Raw genomic sequence first — 16,125 nt, 5'->3', positions numbered from 1 at the left:
GAAGATGCCGAGAGACATAGTGCACCAAGGGGGACTTTCCGTGAAAGCAAGAAGCTGACCAGGTATGAGGGATACTTGACCATTATGAGTACTATCATTCAAAATGAGGCTACATCATTCGAAGAAGCCATGAAGCATCAAGTATGGAAGGATGCTATGAATGAAGAAAACGAGTCCATTATGAAGAATGATGTCTGAGATGTGGTCTCTAGACCCCAGGACAAATCGGTTGTCACCTCTAAATGGCTTTAAAAAATCAAGCATGGAGCTGATGGAGTGCAGAAAAGTACAAGGCTTACTTTGTTGCTCGAGGCTTCTCTCAAAAGGAAGGTGTAGATTACGATGAGATATTTGCACCTGTTTCCCGATACACCACCATCCACTCGATCATAGCCCTTGCTGCTTCGCAAGAATGGAAACTACATTAGATGGATGTCAAGACCGCTTTCTTGCATGGTTCGATTAAAGAGGAAGTCTATGTGGAACAACCCGAGGGGTTTGAGATTCATGATTGGGAACCTCATGTATGCAGGTTGAAGAAATCTCTCTATGGGTTGAAGCAAGCACCTCGAGCTTGGTATGAGAGGATCAATAGCTATTTGATGAAGCTGGGATTCACTAGGAGTGAATCCGATCCAAACATTTACTTTAAGGTTGAAGATGATAGACCTCTCATACTGGTGCTTTATGTGGATGACCTCTTTCTGACTGGTGCAGACCCTCTCATTCACAAATGTAAGAGGGAGTTGGCTTTCGAATTTGAGATGAAGGACCTAGGACCTAGGAATTGGATTCCTCTCTCCGAGAGGTGTAGGATTGATCTAAACATCCTCTGATTCCGACATGTATATATGGAGATATGAATTTATTTATATTATTGACAATTTGTCAAGGTTGGCAAGCAAGCAAAACAGTGATTTTCACCCCCAACTTAACCTCAACGTTGCATATAAAAGGAGGAGACTTCATGGCATTATTTCACCATCTCATCCTCACATCCTTCTCTCTCCTCTCTTGTTTGGGTACGCATATCTGGAGCAACTTCTCTCACACGTGTGAAAGGAAGGAGACTGTTTTCTGTTTAGGGCTGCGTTGACCGAGTTTGACCGAAGCTGCAGGAATGCTATTTGGACAACTTTGAATCTTGTTTGATTGCGGATTGGGTTAGGATGCCTCTCCTTGGCAGGCTGCAGTTCTGGACAGCCACTTTGACCCTGCGTTGACCAATGTTGACTGTGCTAGGGCTGGCCACAGGCTTGACTGCAGTTGACCAAAGTTTGACTGGGATTTTTGGACTGTTTTGGGCTGATACTTCTTGCTGTTGGAGGCTGTGTTGACTGAGCTTTGACCAAGCTTGATTGGAGGTCAAATCTGACATGTTTGACCAGCTTTGACTTTTCTGGTTAGGGTTTGCTGTTGCTGTCATAAAATATCAGTTCTGTATATTTGTACTATCTCTTTCTCTGTGCTGAATTATTGAAGATTATAAGAAGAATTGATCAAGGGTTTCCCCACATTGGGGTTTGTCCCTCGCTGGTGCCATATCTTGTGTCCGATTGTCTTGTCTTGTCTTCTACTGTTTATGTTTATGTACTATCTGCGTTTTACTATCATGTTGATGTGATTGCTAAACTGGAAATTGATATTGGGCTAATAAGAAATTGAAGTAAATTGCTCTTAAGCATAGAACATACCAAAAATTAACAATATCGGTAAAGGAGGAAGGCTTTTGCAAAATGCCAATAAAGAAATCAAAGAATTACAAGACATTTACATGATTTTAATAATTTGATTCTTAATCCTTACTAGCAAATTGATTGGAATGATAAATTGATTGAAGCTCTTCAACTAAAATTAATTGAAAATGAGCAGCAAATTGAGAACATTGTTGATGCAACTTATGACACAAATGACCTCATGCAAATGATTGATGTTACTTGTGATATAGATGCCTTAATGAAAATGATGGATTTTGCTTTTGGCACAGATGATCTAATCCAAATGCTTGATGCTACTTGTGGCACAAATGATCTAATTGAAATGGCTGATAAAAATGCATCAAAAGAGATGGTTGTTGATTCCTTTCTAGGTTATGAGATGGAATCATTCATCAGTAGTGAATTGATGAAGGAAAATTATGTTGAAGATGGGTCACAAGTAGAAGCACACAGTGATAGCAGCGGCAAAAGTGCGAATTTGGAGTTACAAAAGAAAACTTTTATGAAAAGCATAAAAAAATACAAAATGATCTTTCCAAGATGATTGCTAGACCTTGGGAAGAAATGCAATGTAACAGGAATTGACATGGATTAGATATGGCAAAGGTAACAACTATCATATTTCAGATTAGTCCAAACTGGTTTAGTTTGTGAGTGTAGGATTTCTTGATGAAAATTTTAAGGCTCTAGAAGTCAATGAAGGGGTTAATGAAGAATGTTGATGACATGGTTGATGGTAAAAATTTAAAATATTCAGCAAATTCTTGATAAACAACAGCATATCATAGAGTTGGTGATTACAGAGATGAAGTATTTTGATCTTCATCCCTGTCTTCAATTTTGGAAGACAAATCGTCATTTAGACAGATGTTGCAAGAAGGATAAAAACCAAAAAATTCATTATGGTTGGATAACTCCAAGACTATGTTGCTTGATTGCAGGGTCCTTTTCAATAATTGGTTGTGCCGTAATCTAAGGTTGTACTAAAAAGAATCAGAGTTGGAGATATGGAGATGAAGTGTTTGATCTTCATCCCCGTCTTCAATTTTAGAAGACAAATCATCATTTAGAAAGATGTTGAAAGAAGGATAAAAAGCAAAAAATTCATTATGGTTGGATAACTCCAAGACTATGTTGCTTGATTTCAGGGTCCTTTTCAATAATTTGTTGTGCCGTAATCTAAGTTTGTACTAAAAATAAGCCGTAGCATTCAACTGCTTTTGTTTAAAATAATTTCAGTTATTGGTGTGTATATGCTAAAAAAAAACACTCCAATTGCATTCTCACCTAGAAACACTGCATTTTTGGCTCAATATCCAAGTTATAAACTTTTGCAAATCGGGGCACTAGCTAATAGATTGTTTAGTGTTTCACCCCCCTTCTTAGTTGATTTTTTAAAAAGGATTTCAAGAGTGGAAGTTCAATTTTTTATATATTTTGAGCTCCTACATGACCATTCACAAAGAGATATATTTTAGATGCATTGGTAGCCATGTCTTATTTAAGAAAAGCTGTTTGCTTGAAATAAACTAAAATTGATTGTTTTCCTCATTTATAATTTTCTTTCTCAACTAAAATTTGTTGTATCCCATGTTCATATTTTCGCCATGTTAATGCTGAAAACAGTCATTAATCATGAAGTTAACTTAAAGTTAAGTTAATGTGGTGGAATTATGCTTTTAACATCTCAACCTTTAGTGTGAATATTTTTAGAGCTTACCATGGAATGGTATTTTTTTTTCTTAAATTTGGTTTTCGTTGCAATATTTTCTAAAAATGTAATGAAGATTTTCCTCATTAATCTCTGTGCTTTATCTTATGTAAATTCGTATGTGATCCTAAGGGTTTTCCCTCTGCATGTAATAAGGTTTCGAGACTAGCATCAGGAGGGATGGAAAGCTGCCAGTCAGATAGTTCAGTCAGGTATTATCATTTTTTCTTGTCAAATATTAAGGTTGATTTTGTTTCATTTTATCTTTATGTATAGCTATTTAAGGTCTGTATATACACAGGAGCAATGGTGCAAACACAAATTTTCCAAACCAGTTAAACTCTGGAGTCGGTGCAGCGACACAAACTGTGTCTCTGATAAAATCAGATTCTGAAAAAGTGAAAAGCACACCGGCTGGAGAATATCTGACTGCTGCATTGCTGGATTTCAATCCTGATCAGTATGACAGTCCTGCAGCTATTGCTGATGGGGCAAACAAACTTTTAATGCTGGTAAATATTTGAAGCTGTATAATCAACATGTTTTCCCCATTTCTGCTGTTAGTAATTACAAAGGGGTTTAGAGATTAGTTTTTGTTGAAATGTGGAATAATTGTAAATATATTCTGTTCAAATTATTGATTTCGTTGTAAAAGATTAAGATATATTAAGTGGGAGAATGCATGTGCTTCATTGGAAGTGCTTTCTAACAGAAATATGTTGTTATGATCTTCTGGCTGTCAGTAGAGCTGAATTCCAGTTTTATTGTTCAAGATTAGTGAATGATTATATCTAGTAATTTACATTCACTTACAAACGGTGTTGTGAATTGGATATCAACAAGAGAAATGTGGACCATTCAAATGGTGAATTATCTCATGATAGGTAGCTTCGTTTAGTATGTTATGAGAGAACATATCCATATTTTGCAAAATTTTTACATGATCTAGTTTTTTTCTTGGACATCCAATTGATATTACACACCCACTGCAATTTAGGGGGATCTTGTATTAGAAATGGAATATATTTCTTTGAAGTTTGGCTAGGGTCTATGGAATGTGTATGAGTTTAAATCAATTTATAATCTAGTTTATAAGTGCACCAGATCCACCCCACACTATGTAGACAATAAGTCTGTCAGTACCAAATTGTGTACACACATGAGAGTATTGAGTCAGTCACCACAGTTTGGCTAGGGTCTAGGGAATGTGTATAAGTCTAAATCAATCTATAATCTAGTTTATAAGTGCACTGGATCCATCCCACACTATGTAGACAATGGGTATGTCAGTACCAAATTGTGCACAAACATGAGAGTGTTGATACAATCACCATCATTTGCAATGCAAGCAACTGTTTGAATTTTGGGAAGCATTTCATCAGTCATTAAAAGCTATATCAGCTTCACTGTTTCTCTGTTGCGCTCATCAAACTGGCTCTGATCATTTTCAACAGTGGTTGGTTGTGCTTCCTTGCCCAACACAAGCTGATTGAAACATCTTTCCCCAATAATGGCCAACATATGCTGTTTCCACATAGCATAATTCTTCACATAAAATTTCTGGTTACCCTCCAATATAATGTTAGACAAAGTAGTGATTACAGCACAAAATTCAACCTTAATGTTGCTGAAATTCAAATCCATAACTGAAATAGAGATTTACAGCCAAGAAAACTGTGTTTATGGAGATAAAAACAAAAGTAGTGGCCGTAAAACTGATAAATCTGCTGAGAAATGCATAGATCAATTACAGACTGCAAATACCTGCTAAAATGGACTATTTTTTGTTTCTTCTTCCCTCAAATAGAAAATTACTGAGAAGAACAGAGAGTTCCTTTCCAATTTGTCAAACCCCAGGCAATTACTTACTGGCTAAATTGCACTGAAACAGTTACAGATTCAGTTGGTGTGGAGGTGGGGTCGGAACTGATACTGCAAATTTTCAAAAAAATCAGATCTGATGTGGTGGGGAAACAACAGACACACACACGCGGATACATGGAAGGATAGAGTGGGGGGAGGGCAGGGTATGGGGAATACCGATACAACAAAATTTCAGTAAAGTCAGATATATATAGATAGATGGATAGATTGTAGATTGGTGGGTGACACATTTTTGGATGGCGGGGTATGGGGAAGACCGATACAACAAAATTTCAGTAAAGTCGGATATATATAGATAGATGGATAGATTGTAGATTGGTGGGTGACACATTTTTCAGAAAAAGTTGGATACAATATCGTGGGGAAATGACACATGCTTGCAAAATCAGCAGACAAATAATTCAGATAAACATTCATCAATTAGATTTCTATAAAAGTTGAGACACTTAAAACAATATTCTAGAATTTAAAATGTTGTGTAGATAGAAAAAATCATAATTGTTATAGAGTTTTTGTCGATGGAACCTCTTAATCAGATTGAGTTGTTGGATAACTCATGTGAGTTTTAAATGTTTTCAATCTATAAATCTAAGAAAAGAAAGGTTAACATAAAAATTAGTAGGATCACCATTGAGAGTGTGATTGTGGGTGGTGGGTATGGTCATATGATGTGAACATCTTGTTGAACACTAGTGGTGCTATTTATGAAAGGCGATATTATGGAAATTCGAGTTTTCATGGAATCCAAGGAATGGGTCATATTAGCATATCGATGCAGCAATCATTAAGTTGGTAGAGAAAGATTTCATTTTGGACTTCATAGTGATTCATTAATTGTATTGCTAAGGAGGCCTTTCTTTAGGAAATCAAAACATTCACCATAATGAGAGAGATACATAGGACATGGCCATGGAACTTATAAGGATGGGAAGGTTATAAAAAATGAGAAGCATTTAGATTTTTGGCCCTCACATTGTAAGATTGGGCATTATGCATTATTTAACCCTATTGTTTAAAAGTTGAAATAGATTTGGTGTGGGGGAGGAGGGTGTGGAAATGGTAGCTTTAGCAACGAAGTGAAAGTTTGAGGAATGTGTTTACTCAGTGGATCGAGAGAAGAAACCAACATTACATTGGTATAGATGACATCTTGGAGTAGGAAGATAAAAGACACCAAGAGGATGACTTGGCAATAGGAAGATGTAATACATCAAGAGGATGAAAAATGATAGAAGATAGAAACAATAGTCTTGGGATGCAGAGACTTCAGAGTGGCTAAATGCATAGAGGGACATGTGGAAGCACCCCCAAAATTCCAAGGAATGGTAGAGGATCTGTTGGGTCTCTTACATGGGTGACCCCACTCAAGATGCTAGAAAATTAAAATTAAATATATAAAAACTAAAACATAAATCATTGAAATATTATACCTAAAAATATGCGAGTAACACACACCATTACATGTAACATCATAAACCTTAAATGATATGTTCAATGATATAACAACATAATAATCACAATTCGTTAATCATCTATCGTGTTTGCATTTCTCTTATATTTAGATAGATCCAAGTTTTAAGACAACTAATCTAAGAATAGGTTGAATGACAAATGAAGATCATTGCTCAAGGAAACGTCGCACTAGTTTTTGCATGCAATAACTACACAAAGAAATGAGGTCCAATCGTGGGAATGTAGCTGTTTAAATCACAACCATTGGCACATCAATTGACTTGGGTTGTACCTAATGGGATATTTCCTCATCTACTTGTGCATTAGGCTTGTGATAAGTGCTAGATCTGAAATATTAGTGATTGGGGTTATGATGCAGATCTGGATCTGAATGAAGGAGGAACCTTAGCGCAAAGAGAAGGATAAGTTCTATTGATGGGACATAATCTTAAGGCTTGAATGATAGTATCTTTGTATGATTTTGATCTGTTATATGTGGCGCATGCTTGATCTATAAATCTGATTCTCTGGGCTAATCAGTGTCTGAATTTTTGAGAGAGTGAATTACCCTTTATAGATCTATACGCAGGTTCAGTGAAGCGAAGGCGCGTATACACGCAGTTTTGGTAAGGGAAAGAAGCGTATATGCAGGTTGGCTTTGACAGAGAAGCGTATAAACGCAGGTTTTTGAACAATGAAGTAGTGTACATCTCTTATTTTATGTTCTAGCTGCTTCTGTTTATTGCTGTAGTGGTCTGGGTTCAGAATTGGTGTGTGGTTACAGTTACTATGTTCTGGGTACAGCTGTCAAAGAAGTGTTTATTTTGATTCAGTTTTGATTGGTGAAAAGGTGATTGGTTGATGCAGAAATTATTGATATTTGATTGATGTGGATCCAGTATGAAAATTTATGAAACATGGTCCCTGGAAGAAAGAGAAGGTTGTAGCCTTCTGTAGGCCAGCACCTACGTACTAGTATCTTGGCTAGTGCAAGAGCTAAGGGGGTTGTAGCTCCCTTCCAGGAGAAGCTAGAGAACGAGAGAGGGTTGTAGCTCTCTGTAGGTTGGAGCTTGCGTACTGGTAAAGGACTGCACCAGTACATTGTAAAAAGAAGTTTCTAATTAAAAGAAGATAGAGACGAACTGCAGCAGGTGGTTTTCACCCACATTGGGTTTCCACCTTATATCTTGTGTTCTTGTGTGTGATTGTCTTTTGCTCTGTTTTACTGTTTCTGGTTACTGGTTATTTAATTCTGATACACAGATTAACAATCAACATCTGAAAGATAAAGTAAATTATAAGTTTGCATTGTATACGCGGGTTTCCTTCTACATAGTTGCGTATATACGCAGGTTTAATTAACTGAAGTAGCGTATATTATCTGGATTTAAAAAAGGGAATATTTGACTTGATAATACTGATTCACCACCCCTCTCAGTATTATTTCCAACAAAAGCCACAGTCTCTACAGAGCCGGAGGCATCAGGTGGTTGGAACACAGGGGGAGGTATCATTAATCAAGCGTTTGCTTGCTTCCCATTGACTTCCATCCCACAACCTACTCTAGAGACTAATTCCAAAATAATTAAGAGGAAGGTTGTACTTAGAAGAGGCATATAATTAAAAGTAACCAAGATTCTTGCATCACACCTAGGTCTTAGGATTTGTATAGTATATTGGTTAGTGAAGCATTCAACCAACAATTGTCCATCTGGTTACTTGGTATTTAATTGGTAATAAACAAGAAGTTGACTCCATAAGGCACTGGTCTCACAATTCAATCGAATCTAATCTTTTAACCTTGCTAAAATTAACCAGGTAGCTAGGCCACTCAATCGTGTCTCCTATAATTGTTGGTTACCAACTTGTTTTTCATCTTCACATTTCTAGAGGGACTAACCCCCATAGCTTGCTATTGGGAGACAACTAGAACAAAGAGGTCAGGGATCAGAGTGACAACCCCCGACTTGAGTTGTTGTCGCAGTGTCTGTACATTCCGAGCGAAAACAGTTCCTAAAGATGAATGCAAAAGGAAAACTTGTTGAAATGACATGTTCTAGGAGACTAAGGGCAAGGCAATCACCTCCCTAGACAACTTGATTAAGGATTAGCAAGTAAGATTATTATTATTGAGTAAGGTGAATGTTAAAAGATAGATTTGATTAAATCAATATGACACTTATTGAGATTTAAAAAAATGAGAGACTAGTGCCCTAACAATGCTGAAATACAATTTAAAGTACTTGTAGATAACAATACAATATGAAGCATTAAGATAGGCAATGTTGCAGAAAGGTGTTAGTATGAGAAATCAAGAAATTCTTTTTGAATATTTATGTGGTAGGGTTTTAATGGGATAGGATTAAGAGATAATTCCATAATAGTCATTTTTATATCTACGTTTCGAGTCTCAAACATGACTCATCATCAGGATATGATATCACCAGTAATTAAAGATATGAGAAACAAGTGACGATCTTGCAAGAGAAATGAAACTTGTACTTCAAGTAAAGATGATATTCAAGAGAAAATAAGCTTTAAATTGACAAGTGTAACAATATAAAACTTGCAGGTATAGAATGAACTCACAATTCCAATTACAGATAATCAATTGAAATGCAATGAGTAAATGCAAGACTAATCTATGTGAGATGCAAAGTCTTGGTTAATTTTAATTATATGCCTAAGCTAAGGGTGAAAGGCCTTCTCCTCAATTATCGAAGCAAGTCTTAAACAAGGTTGTTGAGAGAAGTGTTGGGGAAGGAGGCTAAGGCCTCATTAACGATACCTATCCATGACTTCTAGCAACCCAAGTGCCTCTGTTCCTACAAGGGCTCGACCGCAAGAGAACTCCAAAGTCACTCGTTTCAACCGTTGTTTAAGGGCCAAGCTTCTCAAACTGGATAATAAAGAATGCTGCCTTATCTTTCTATCAACCAAGCTTATGCTTGGAGGTAAATTTTAGAAATGCAAATCTAGATCGAGGGTGAGAATGTAAATGCTTCAATGAGATTCAATAACAATACTGCTTCAATAAAGGAAACTTATAACCAAGATTTATGATAGTCACTTAAAACACAAGATTATTAGCTTACAACGATGATCAATGAAGCAAATTTTAAGATTACTCAATGAAACAAGAGAGATGCAATTAGATTTGGATGTTAGAGCAACGTCTCAATATGCCTTTAACAAGAAATGCTTCTTAGGATGTTCTTTACTGATATTAGACAATGGAAACAAGTAAAGTTATATGATGAAGCACAAGTGAATGATGGCAAATGAGATTGCTAACAAGAAATCAAAGATTAGAGAGACTACTTTAAATCTACAATTGCAAGTGAAACAAAGACAAGAACTATTCCAAATGCAATAGATCCAATAGCCAATGCAACTTAAGAGATCGGATCTAAACTATGAATGCAAGATAACAAGTTAGTAAGTTAGATCTAAAGACTAAGAGAAGAAGAAGTGAAGCCGCCCCTTTTAAATAAGGAGGCGGGATACCATTGTATTGAAATCCCAAACTTCCTCAAAGAACAAGATCTTTGTTATTATATTACAAAGGAAAAAGTCCTTTAGACAAAGAGGAAGGACTCTTCAACTCAAGGAGATTTACAACAATGAAAGAGCTTCACAACAACAATCTCCTCGAGATACAAGGCTGATATAGATCAGATCTGCTTATGATTTTGATTGCAAATTAACCAAACCAATTGATCTAACCCTCCAAGAACCCTTGGCCTTCAACAAGGATGAATGATAGTAATGCTCTCGGCAAGGTGAAGGAAAGGCATCCAAGGGCTCATGACCAACTCATAAAATTGATTTAATTTTTGATTAAATTTATTTATTTATTTTTTATTTTTTAAATTTTTTTATAGTGATTTCTTAAGGATCAAGGCTCAAATTTCTGAAAATTTTTTGGTCTCTCCATTACCAATTAGCCTTTTGCACCAGGTGAACGAGGCATCCTTTACGAGCTCTCGACCTTGAGGAAAAGGGTTCAAAATGATGCTACATCCTCCAAAAAATTTTGCAATGTAATCAAGCCTTCCAAATTTGATTTTGATGCAAAGAAAATTTATGATGAAACCCTTCCAAAAATTCGTTGACCTCTGCAAAATTAACAAGGGTTAGCACCTTAAAATCAAAGGGAGAAATAAGGCCCTAGAGGGCTTGCGCCATGTAATATTCCTAATAGGAAATAACAATGATAAATAAAGCAAAACTCCACATGCAACACAAAATTTAACATGCAATTTGACACCCACAAATTCAGCCAAAAACTGCGCCAAGCTGAGCCATTTTATTACCAAAGAGGGATGCACAATATATGTGTGGAATATGTGCACCTAGGCTTGCTAAAGCAAGCTAGAGAAACCCTAGGTGAGTGTTGGAAATATGGAGAGGGGGGGGGGGTGAATTAGTATTTCTTCTCAATTGTTACTTTTACTAGTTAAATCAATTATGTTGGGAACACAAAATGAACAATAGGAATAAATAGTGAATCAGTATTTCTTCTCAATTGTTACTTTTACTAGTTAAATCAATTATGTTGGGAACACAAAATTAACAATAGGAATAAATACTTTTATTAATATAATCTTTACGATAAATCAGGTACAATATATATATAGGGCTCCAACCCTTGATGAAGACACCGATCTTCAATCTCCCAGGCTCCAACCTGTTGCCAAGCACCAACTTGGTCTTTTGTGAGGCTCCAACCTCTAGGGCACTGGCCCTATCTTCTCAAGGCACCAACCTTGTGTTTAGAGGCTCCAACCCTTCTCTGGTACAAGCTCCGACCTGGTTTCTTGAGGACACCGATCCTCTAGGGCTCCAACCCTATCCTTCAAGGCACCTACCTTGTTTGTTCGAGGCTCCAACCTTCATGGCACCAACCCTCTGGGCTCCAACCCACTGCTATATTTTGTGCTCCCAAAATCTTCTTCGCTGAATTTTTTCAATCTACAATTTCACGGTAGTCTCCATGCTACATCGTCAATGACAACCTGTTTTCATATGAAGGAGTCTTCACAATTCTTCATACTCTCCAACGGAGTCTACAAAGTTTACCTCATGATGACCTCAACAATGCATCAAGATCTTCAATAAAGTCTCCAAGATTTGTTGATGTTTTTCAATAAGATATTTGCGCTAGGTCTTTGGAACAGGTCACTGTCTGTGCTATGGCTTCATTTCAGGTCCGATCCTTTGAAGATGAATTAGTTTCAAAGATTGTCCTCCCGCTATGTCTTCAACTTCCTTCTTCGCTCGGCCTTCAGTTTCTGTTGCACCTTCTATGTCTGCTCGACCTTCGGCTTCCTCTGTTCTTCAAGTTCAAAAATTGTGAACTTTCTTTCTACTCTGTTTTGATGCCCGAGATCGATGCGCAGAAGTGAAGCGTTTTAACTCGTTTTTATACGAGTTTCACCAATACCCAAAAAACACGACTATTGGAAGGAGATCTCGACTTATGGATATTCATCCAATTACTCATAAACTTGTTTTATTTATGGAAGATTTCATAGGAGAGTCTATACCCAAAGAGATCCCACATCCACGTCATCAATCGCAATCGCAACTTTCGGAGGTCCCGCAATTGCAATTCTTAACATCATCGATGTAACATGGCCGATATTCACATTGCCAATGAAACATACGGGATATAATATTAAACCATCGTCAATAGATTCGTCGGGTCCATAGCTAATACCACAATCGGCGGTCCGACGGTGACAACCCTTTGAAACTTGTAATTAATGCGGATGTGATATTTCATTAGGTCATGCTATAATGGTGCAGTGGGTCTGCAATGTTATCGCAATCCGAGGATTTGAATTTACTTCCCTTTATGACTTATAATATGAACGTTCCGATACGGACGCGATATTTCATTGAGGAGTATTGTAATGGTCCGACGGGTTCGCAAGACACATATCGCAATCGACAGATTTGGGGCAGTGAAACATAATAAACTTTATGGTTTGCGATTTGCGATGGATGCGATATTGTATTAAGGCGTATTGCAATGGAACCATCGGGTCCGCAATACATATCACAATCAAAGGATTTGAATGTAACAAGGCTTTGCGATACGTAACTTTTGAATGGATGCAATATTGCATTAGGGTTGTTATCATAAACTGTTTCAGATCTGCAACTCAAATCGCAATCGAAGATTGCAACGTGACATGTCTTTAAAACCTTGCGGTATAGCGGATGCGATATTTCTTTAGGGCGTGTTGTAATAGGACCATCAGGTCCACAACTTATGTCACAGTCGGCAGGTTTTGAGCAGTGGCATAAAATAGAAAACGTCGATATTATATACTGCCGATACGATTTCTCTGATAACTCTGTTTATGCTCCTCTGTTGTTTTCTTCCTTTCGGTTCTTCTTGGGCATACATTACATACGATACTTCCAATATGGCTCCTTCGGTGTTTTCTTCTTTGCTCCTTCGATATTGTTGCTCCTCTAACTTCTCTTCACTCTTACGCTCTTCCGATAGTTCTACTCCTCCAACGTAATGTTCTTCTTTGTTCTTCCGTAGCACTTACCCTTGGGCATATGCGATAACCTGCTTCTCTTGCTCCGATAACTTGCTTCTTTGATGGCTTCCAATGAACTCTTCCTCTTACTCTTTGGCTTCACGATGGCTTCTCCTCTTTACTCTTTCTCTTTCTCTTCTGAGGGCTTTCGATATCTTTCCTCCTTGGTTCCACTGTTTCTATTACGTCTGTATTCAGTCCTTGGTTCCTCCGTGAGCAGTATTATGATCAATGGGCATCAATGGGCAACCACACATGTCACAAGAATTTGCCATCACAAACACTGCCATATTGACAACAATGACAACCTAGATTAACAGTGAGAAATTGTGCTACCCGGATGCTAGGAGGTGATTCCTCTTCAAGCTCTGTGTTGGCTCTGGAAATATGGTTGGAAGGGACTATTGTTTGACCCCTCTAGAGTGCTTATAAAATTCTTCAAAATTAGCCTTAAGCTCTCCTCAATGAACCCACAAAGACCCAGAAAGGGTTGGCCTAGTTCCATCCTCCGATACTACCCCCAATTATAGCATATACCTCCTCCAGTTGGGTAATTCGTACCACCTGGAAATGTTGCTGCCAAATCCCTCCAAAATGCTGAGCAAACTCCCCAACAATTCTCCTTATGTCCTCCAACAAAACTCAACCCCAAACTCCCGGCCAAGCTCTCTCAACGAATGGCCTCCACAAATCACTGCGTAGGCCCCAATCCAGTCACCTCTGCGCATGCCCAGGAATGATAAATTCGGCTTGAAGAATTGCCACTCGATCCACTTGTCAATCCCTTGCTTAAATGTTGCTAAACACCAAGAGAATGTGCCCCTAAATTCCCAGTATGAGCTCTGTTCTGTAGCTCACTCCCTAGAAGAGTGCGTGTCCTTTCTACGCCTTGTCTGCTCCAGAATGACTCGAATCTCCCTGTAGAATCCTCCTCGGAACAACTCCACAATGTAGCAAAGGCTCCCCTAGGGTGGCACTCGAAGTCCACCGAAGAAGGAGTTGAGATTTCCCCTCGGAAATCTCGTGTGCTGAACAACACTCATAGACTTGGCTCAACAACTCAAGCGTACAAGGTGAGTTTGTTTGTCAAAGGTTCAAAAGCCCCCAAATGAAGTCTTCTCCTCCTATTTATCATTGAGCTTCCCCTCTCCAAGTGGGCCCCATACATTGACCCCTTTTTCCCTTTTTCTCTCTCCACAAGTATGCCTTCCTCCAAGGGGTGCGTATTCCTCTTGGGTGCCCCCACTTCCCACTAAGAAATCGATTTGCCTTCCTTTCTCCTATGTTGGAGCCTCCTCAAGTCAAAAATGCCAAGTGGGGTCCTCCTAACCCACTCTTCCTAAGTCTATGATGGCAAAATTGCAAAATTGGCAAAACTGATAATTACTTAGCAAAATTGCTAAGTAGGAATATCACAGTCCTCCTCACCTAAATGTTGCTTGTCCTCAAGCAACTGCAATGATGGGTGCTGGAGTACCTGTTCACCCTCCCAAGTGGCATCCTCCTCTGGCAAGTCCTTCCACTTCACCAAGAACTCCCGAACTGTCCTGTTCTTGAGCCTCCTCTCTCTCACCTCCAAAATGGCCTCTGGCACCAACACCAAATGCCCCTCATCATCCAAAGGGGGTAAATCAATAGCTTCTATCACCTTCTGTCCCACGACCTTTTTTAGGCATGAAACATGAAAGACATTGTGTACCTTGCTCTCTGGTGGGAGTTCCAGCTCATAGGCCACCTGTCCAACTCGCCTAGTCACCCTGTAAGGCCCATAGAAATGCGGTTTGAGCTTTTCAGCTTCCTTCTCCTTCAAAGTGGATTGTCTGTATTGTTAGAGCCTCAGAAAGACTAAGTCCCCAACCTCAAAGTGCCTTTCAAACCGGTGCCCGTTTGCATATATCTTTTGCTGATTTTGGCTGTCTGTAAATTATCCTTGAGAGCACTAAGGCTGTCTTAAGGATGTGCTGCTCCCGAACTCTGATCTGGTGGTAGCTCGAGCGCAAGTCAATCTTAAAGAAGTATTTAGCTCCTCTAAGCTCGTCCATCAACTTGTCTATGTGCGAAAATAGCTACTGGTTCTTTAGCGTCCTCTTATTCAAGGCCCAGTGGTTGATGCACATGTGGAGGGTCCCATCCTCCTTCACTAGTACAACTGAAGAAGCGAAGAGACTCAAATTGGGCTTGATGTGCCTCAAGGACAACAAATTGTTTATGACACACTCAATCTCATCTCGATATGCCTTGGGATGTCTATATGGCGCGGTGATCACTGCATGCACGCCCTCCTCTAGCTCGATCGTGTGCTCAAATCCCCTGTCAAGTGGCCTCCTTAGAGGAATAGCTCCAAAAACTGTTGGGTACCTATCCAAAATCTCTTGGATGTCCAGGTGTATCGGATGTGGTTGAGTCCCTGCGTTTGTGATCCTGAGCTCCACTACCCACTCTATATCTCCATGTTGGACTCATAAGTCAACCTCCATCCTATGTGCTGACACTGTCTATGGTGGGTACGAGTGCATCCCTCTCGGCAACACTAGCTTCCCATCTGGTCCCATGAATTTCATCTTTGGCTTCTTCCAATTTGTAGTGACTCTCCCCAAAGAATAGAGCCACTGGACACCCATGACAATGTTGTTGTCTAGAACATCGACCACAAAAATGTGATCGGTCATAAAATAATTTCCCATAGTCATTGTCAGACTAGGGACATATCGGGTGCATTGCATAGTCTTGTCTCCGTCACCAGGCTTGAAAATCCCTTAAAGCTCTCCGTCTGTCTGCCTCTCTGCTCCACCATCTGTGC

At 38.7% G+C, this 16,125-nt stretch overlaps 1 protein-coding gene across 2 annotated transcripts in view; it reads left to right on the top strand.

Annotated features, from left to right (window-relative positions):
* LOC149262413 (kinesin-like protein KIN-14L) overlaps positions 1-16,125 on the top strand; it is a 310,043-nt gene that overhangs the window by 192,577 nt on the left and 101,341 nt on the right. For both annotated transcript variants that reach the window (XM_089424447.1, XM_089424441.1), the window contains 2 exons: positions 3,586-3,641; positions 3,731-3,941. In XM_089424447.1, coding sequence (XP_089280573.1) covers positions 3,586-3,641; positions 3,731-3,941 — 267 coding nt within the window. The remainder of the gene's footprint in view (positions 1-3,585; positions 3,642-3,730; positions 3,942-16,125) is intronic.

The sequence above is a fragment of the Pinus tabuliformis genome, chromosome 6 (assembly GCF_031772625.1).
Source record: "Pinus tabuliformis cultivar Carrire ecotype Pingquan chromosome 6, CPIR1, whole genome shotgun sequence".
In the NCBI taxonomy this organism is placed as follows: domain Eukaryota; kingdom Viridiplantae; phylum Streptophyta; class Pinopsida; order Pinales; family Pinaceae; genus Pinus; species Pinus tabuliformis.
The sequence above is the reverse complement of the archived record's forward strand: the minus strand, read 5'-3'. Positions and strand labels throughout refer to the sequence as shown.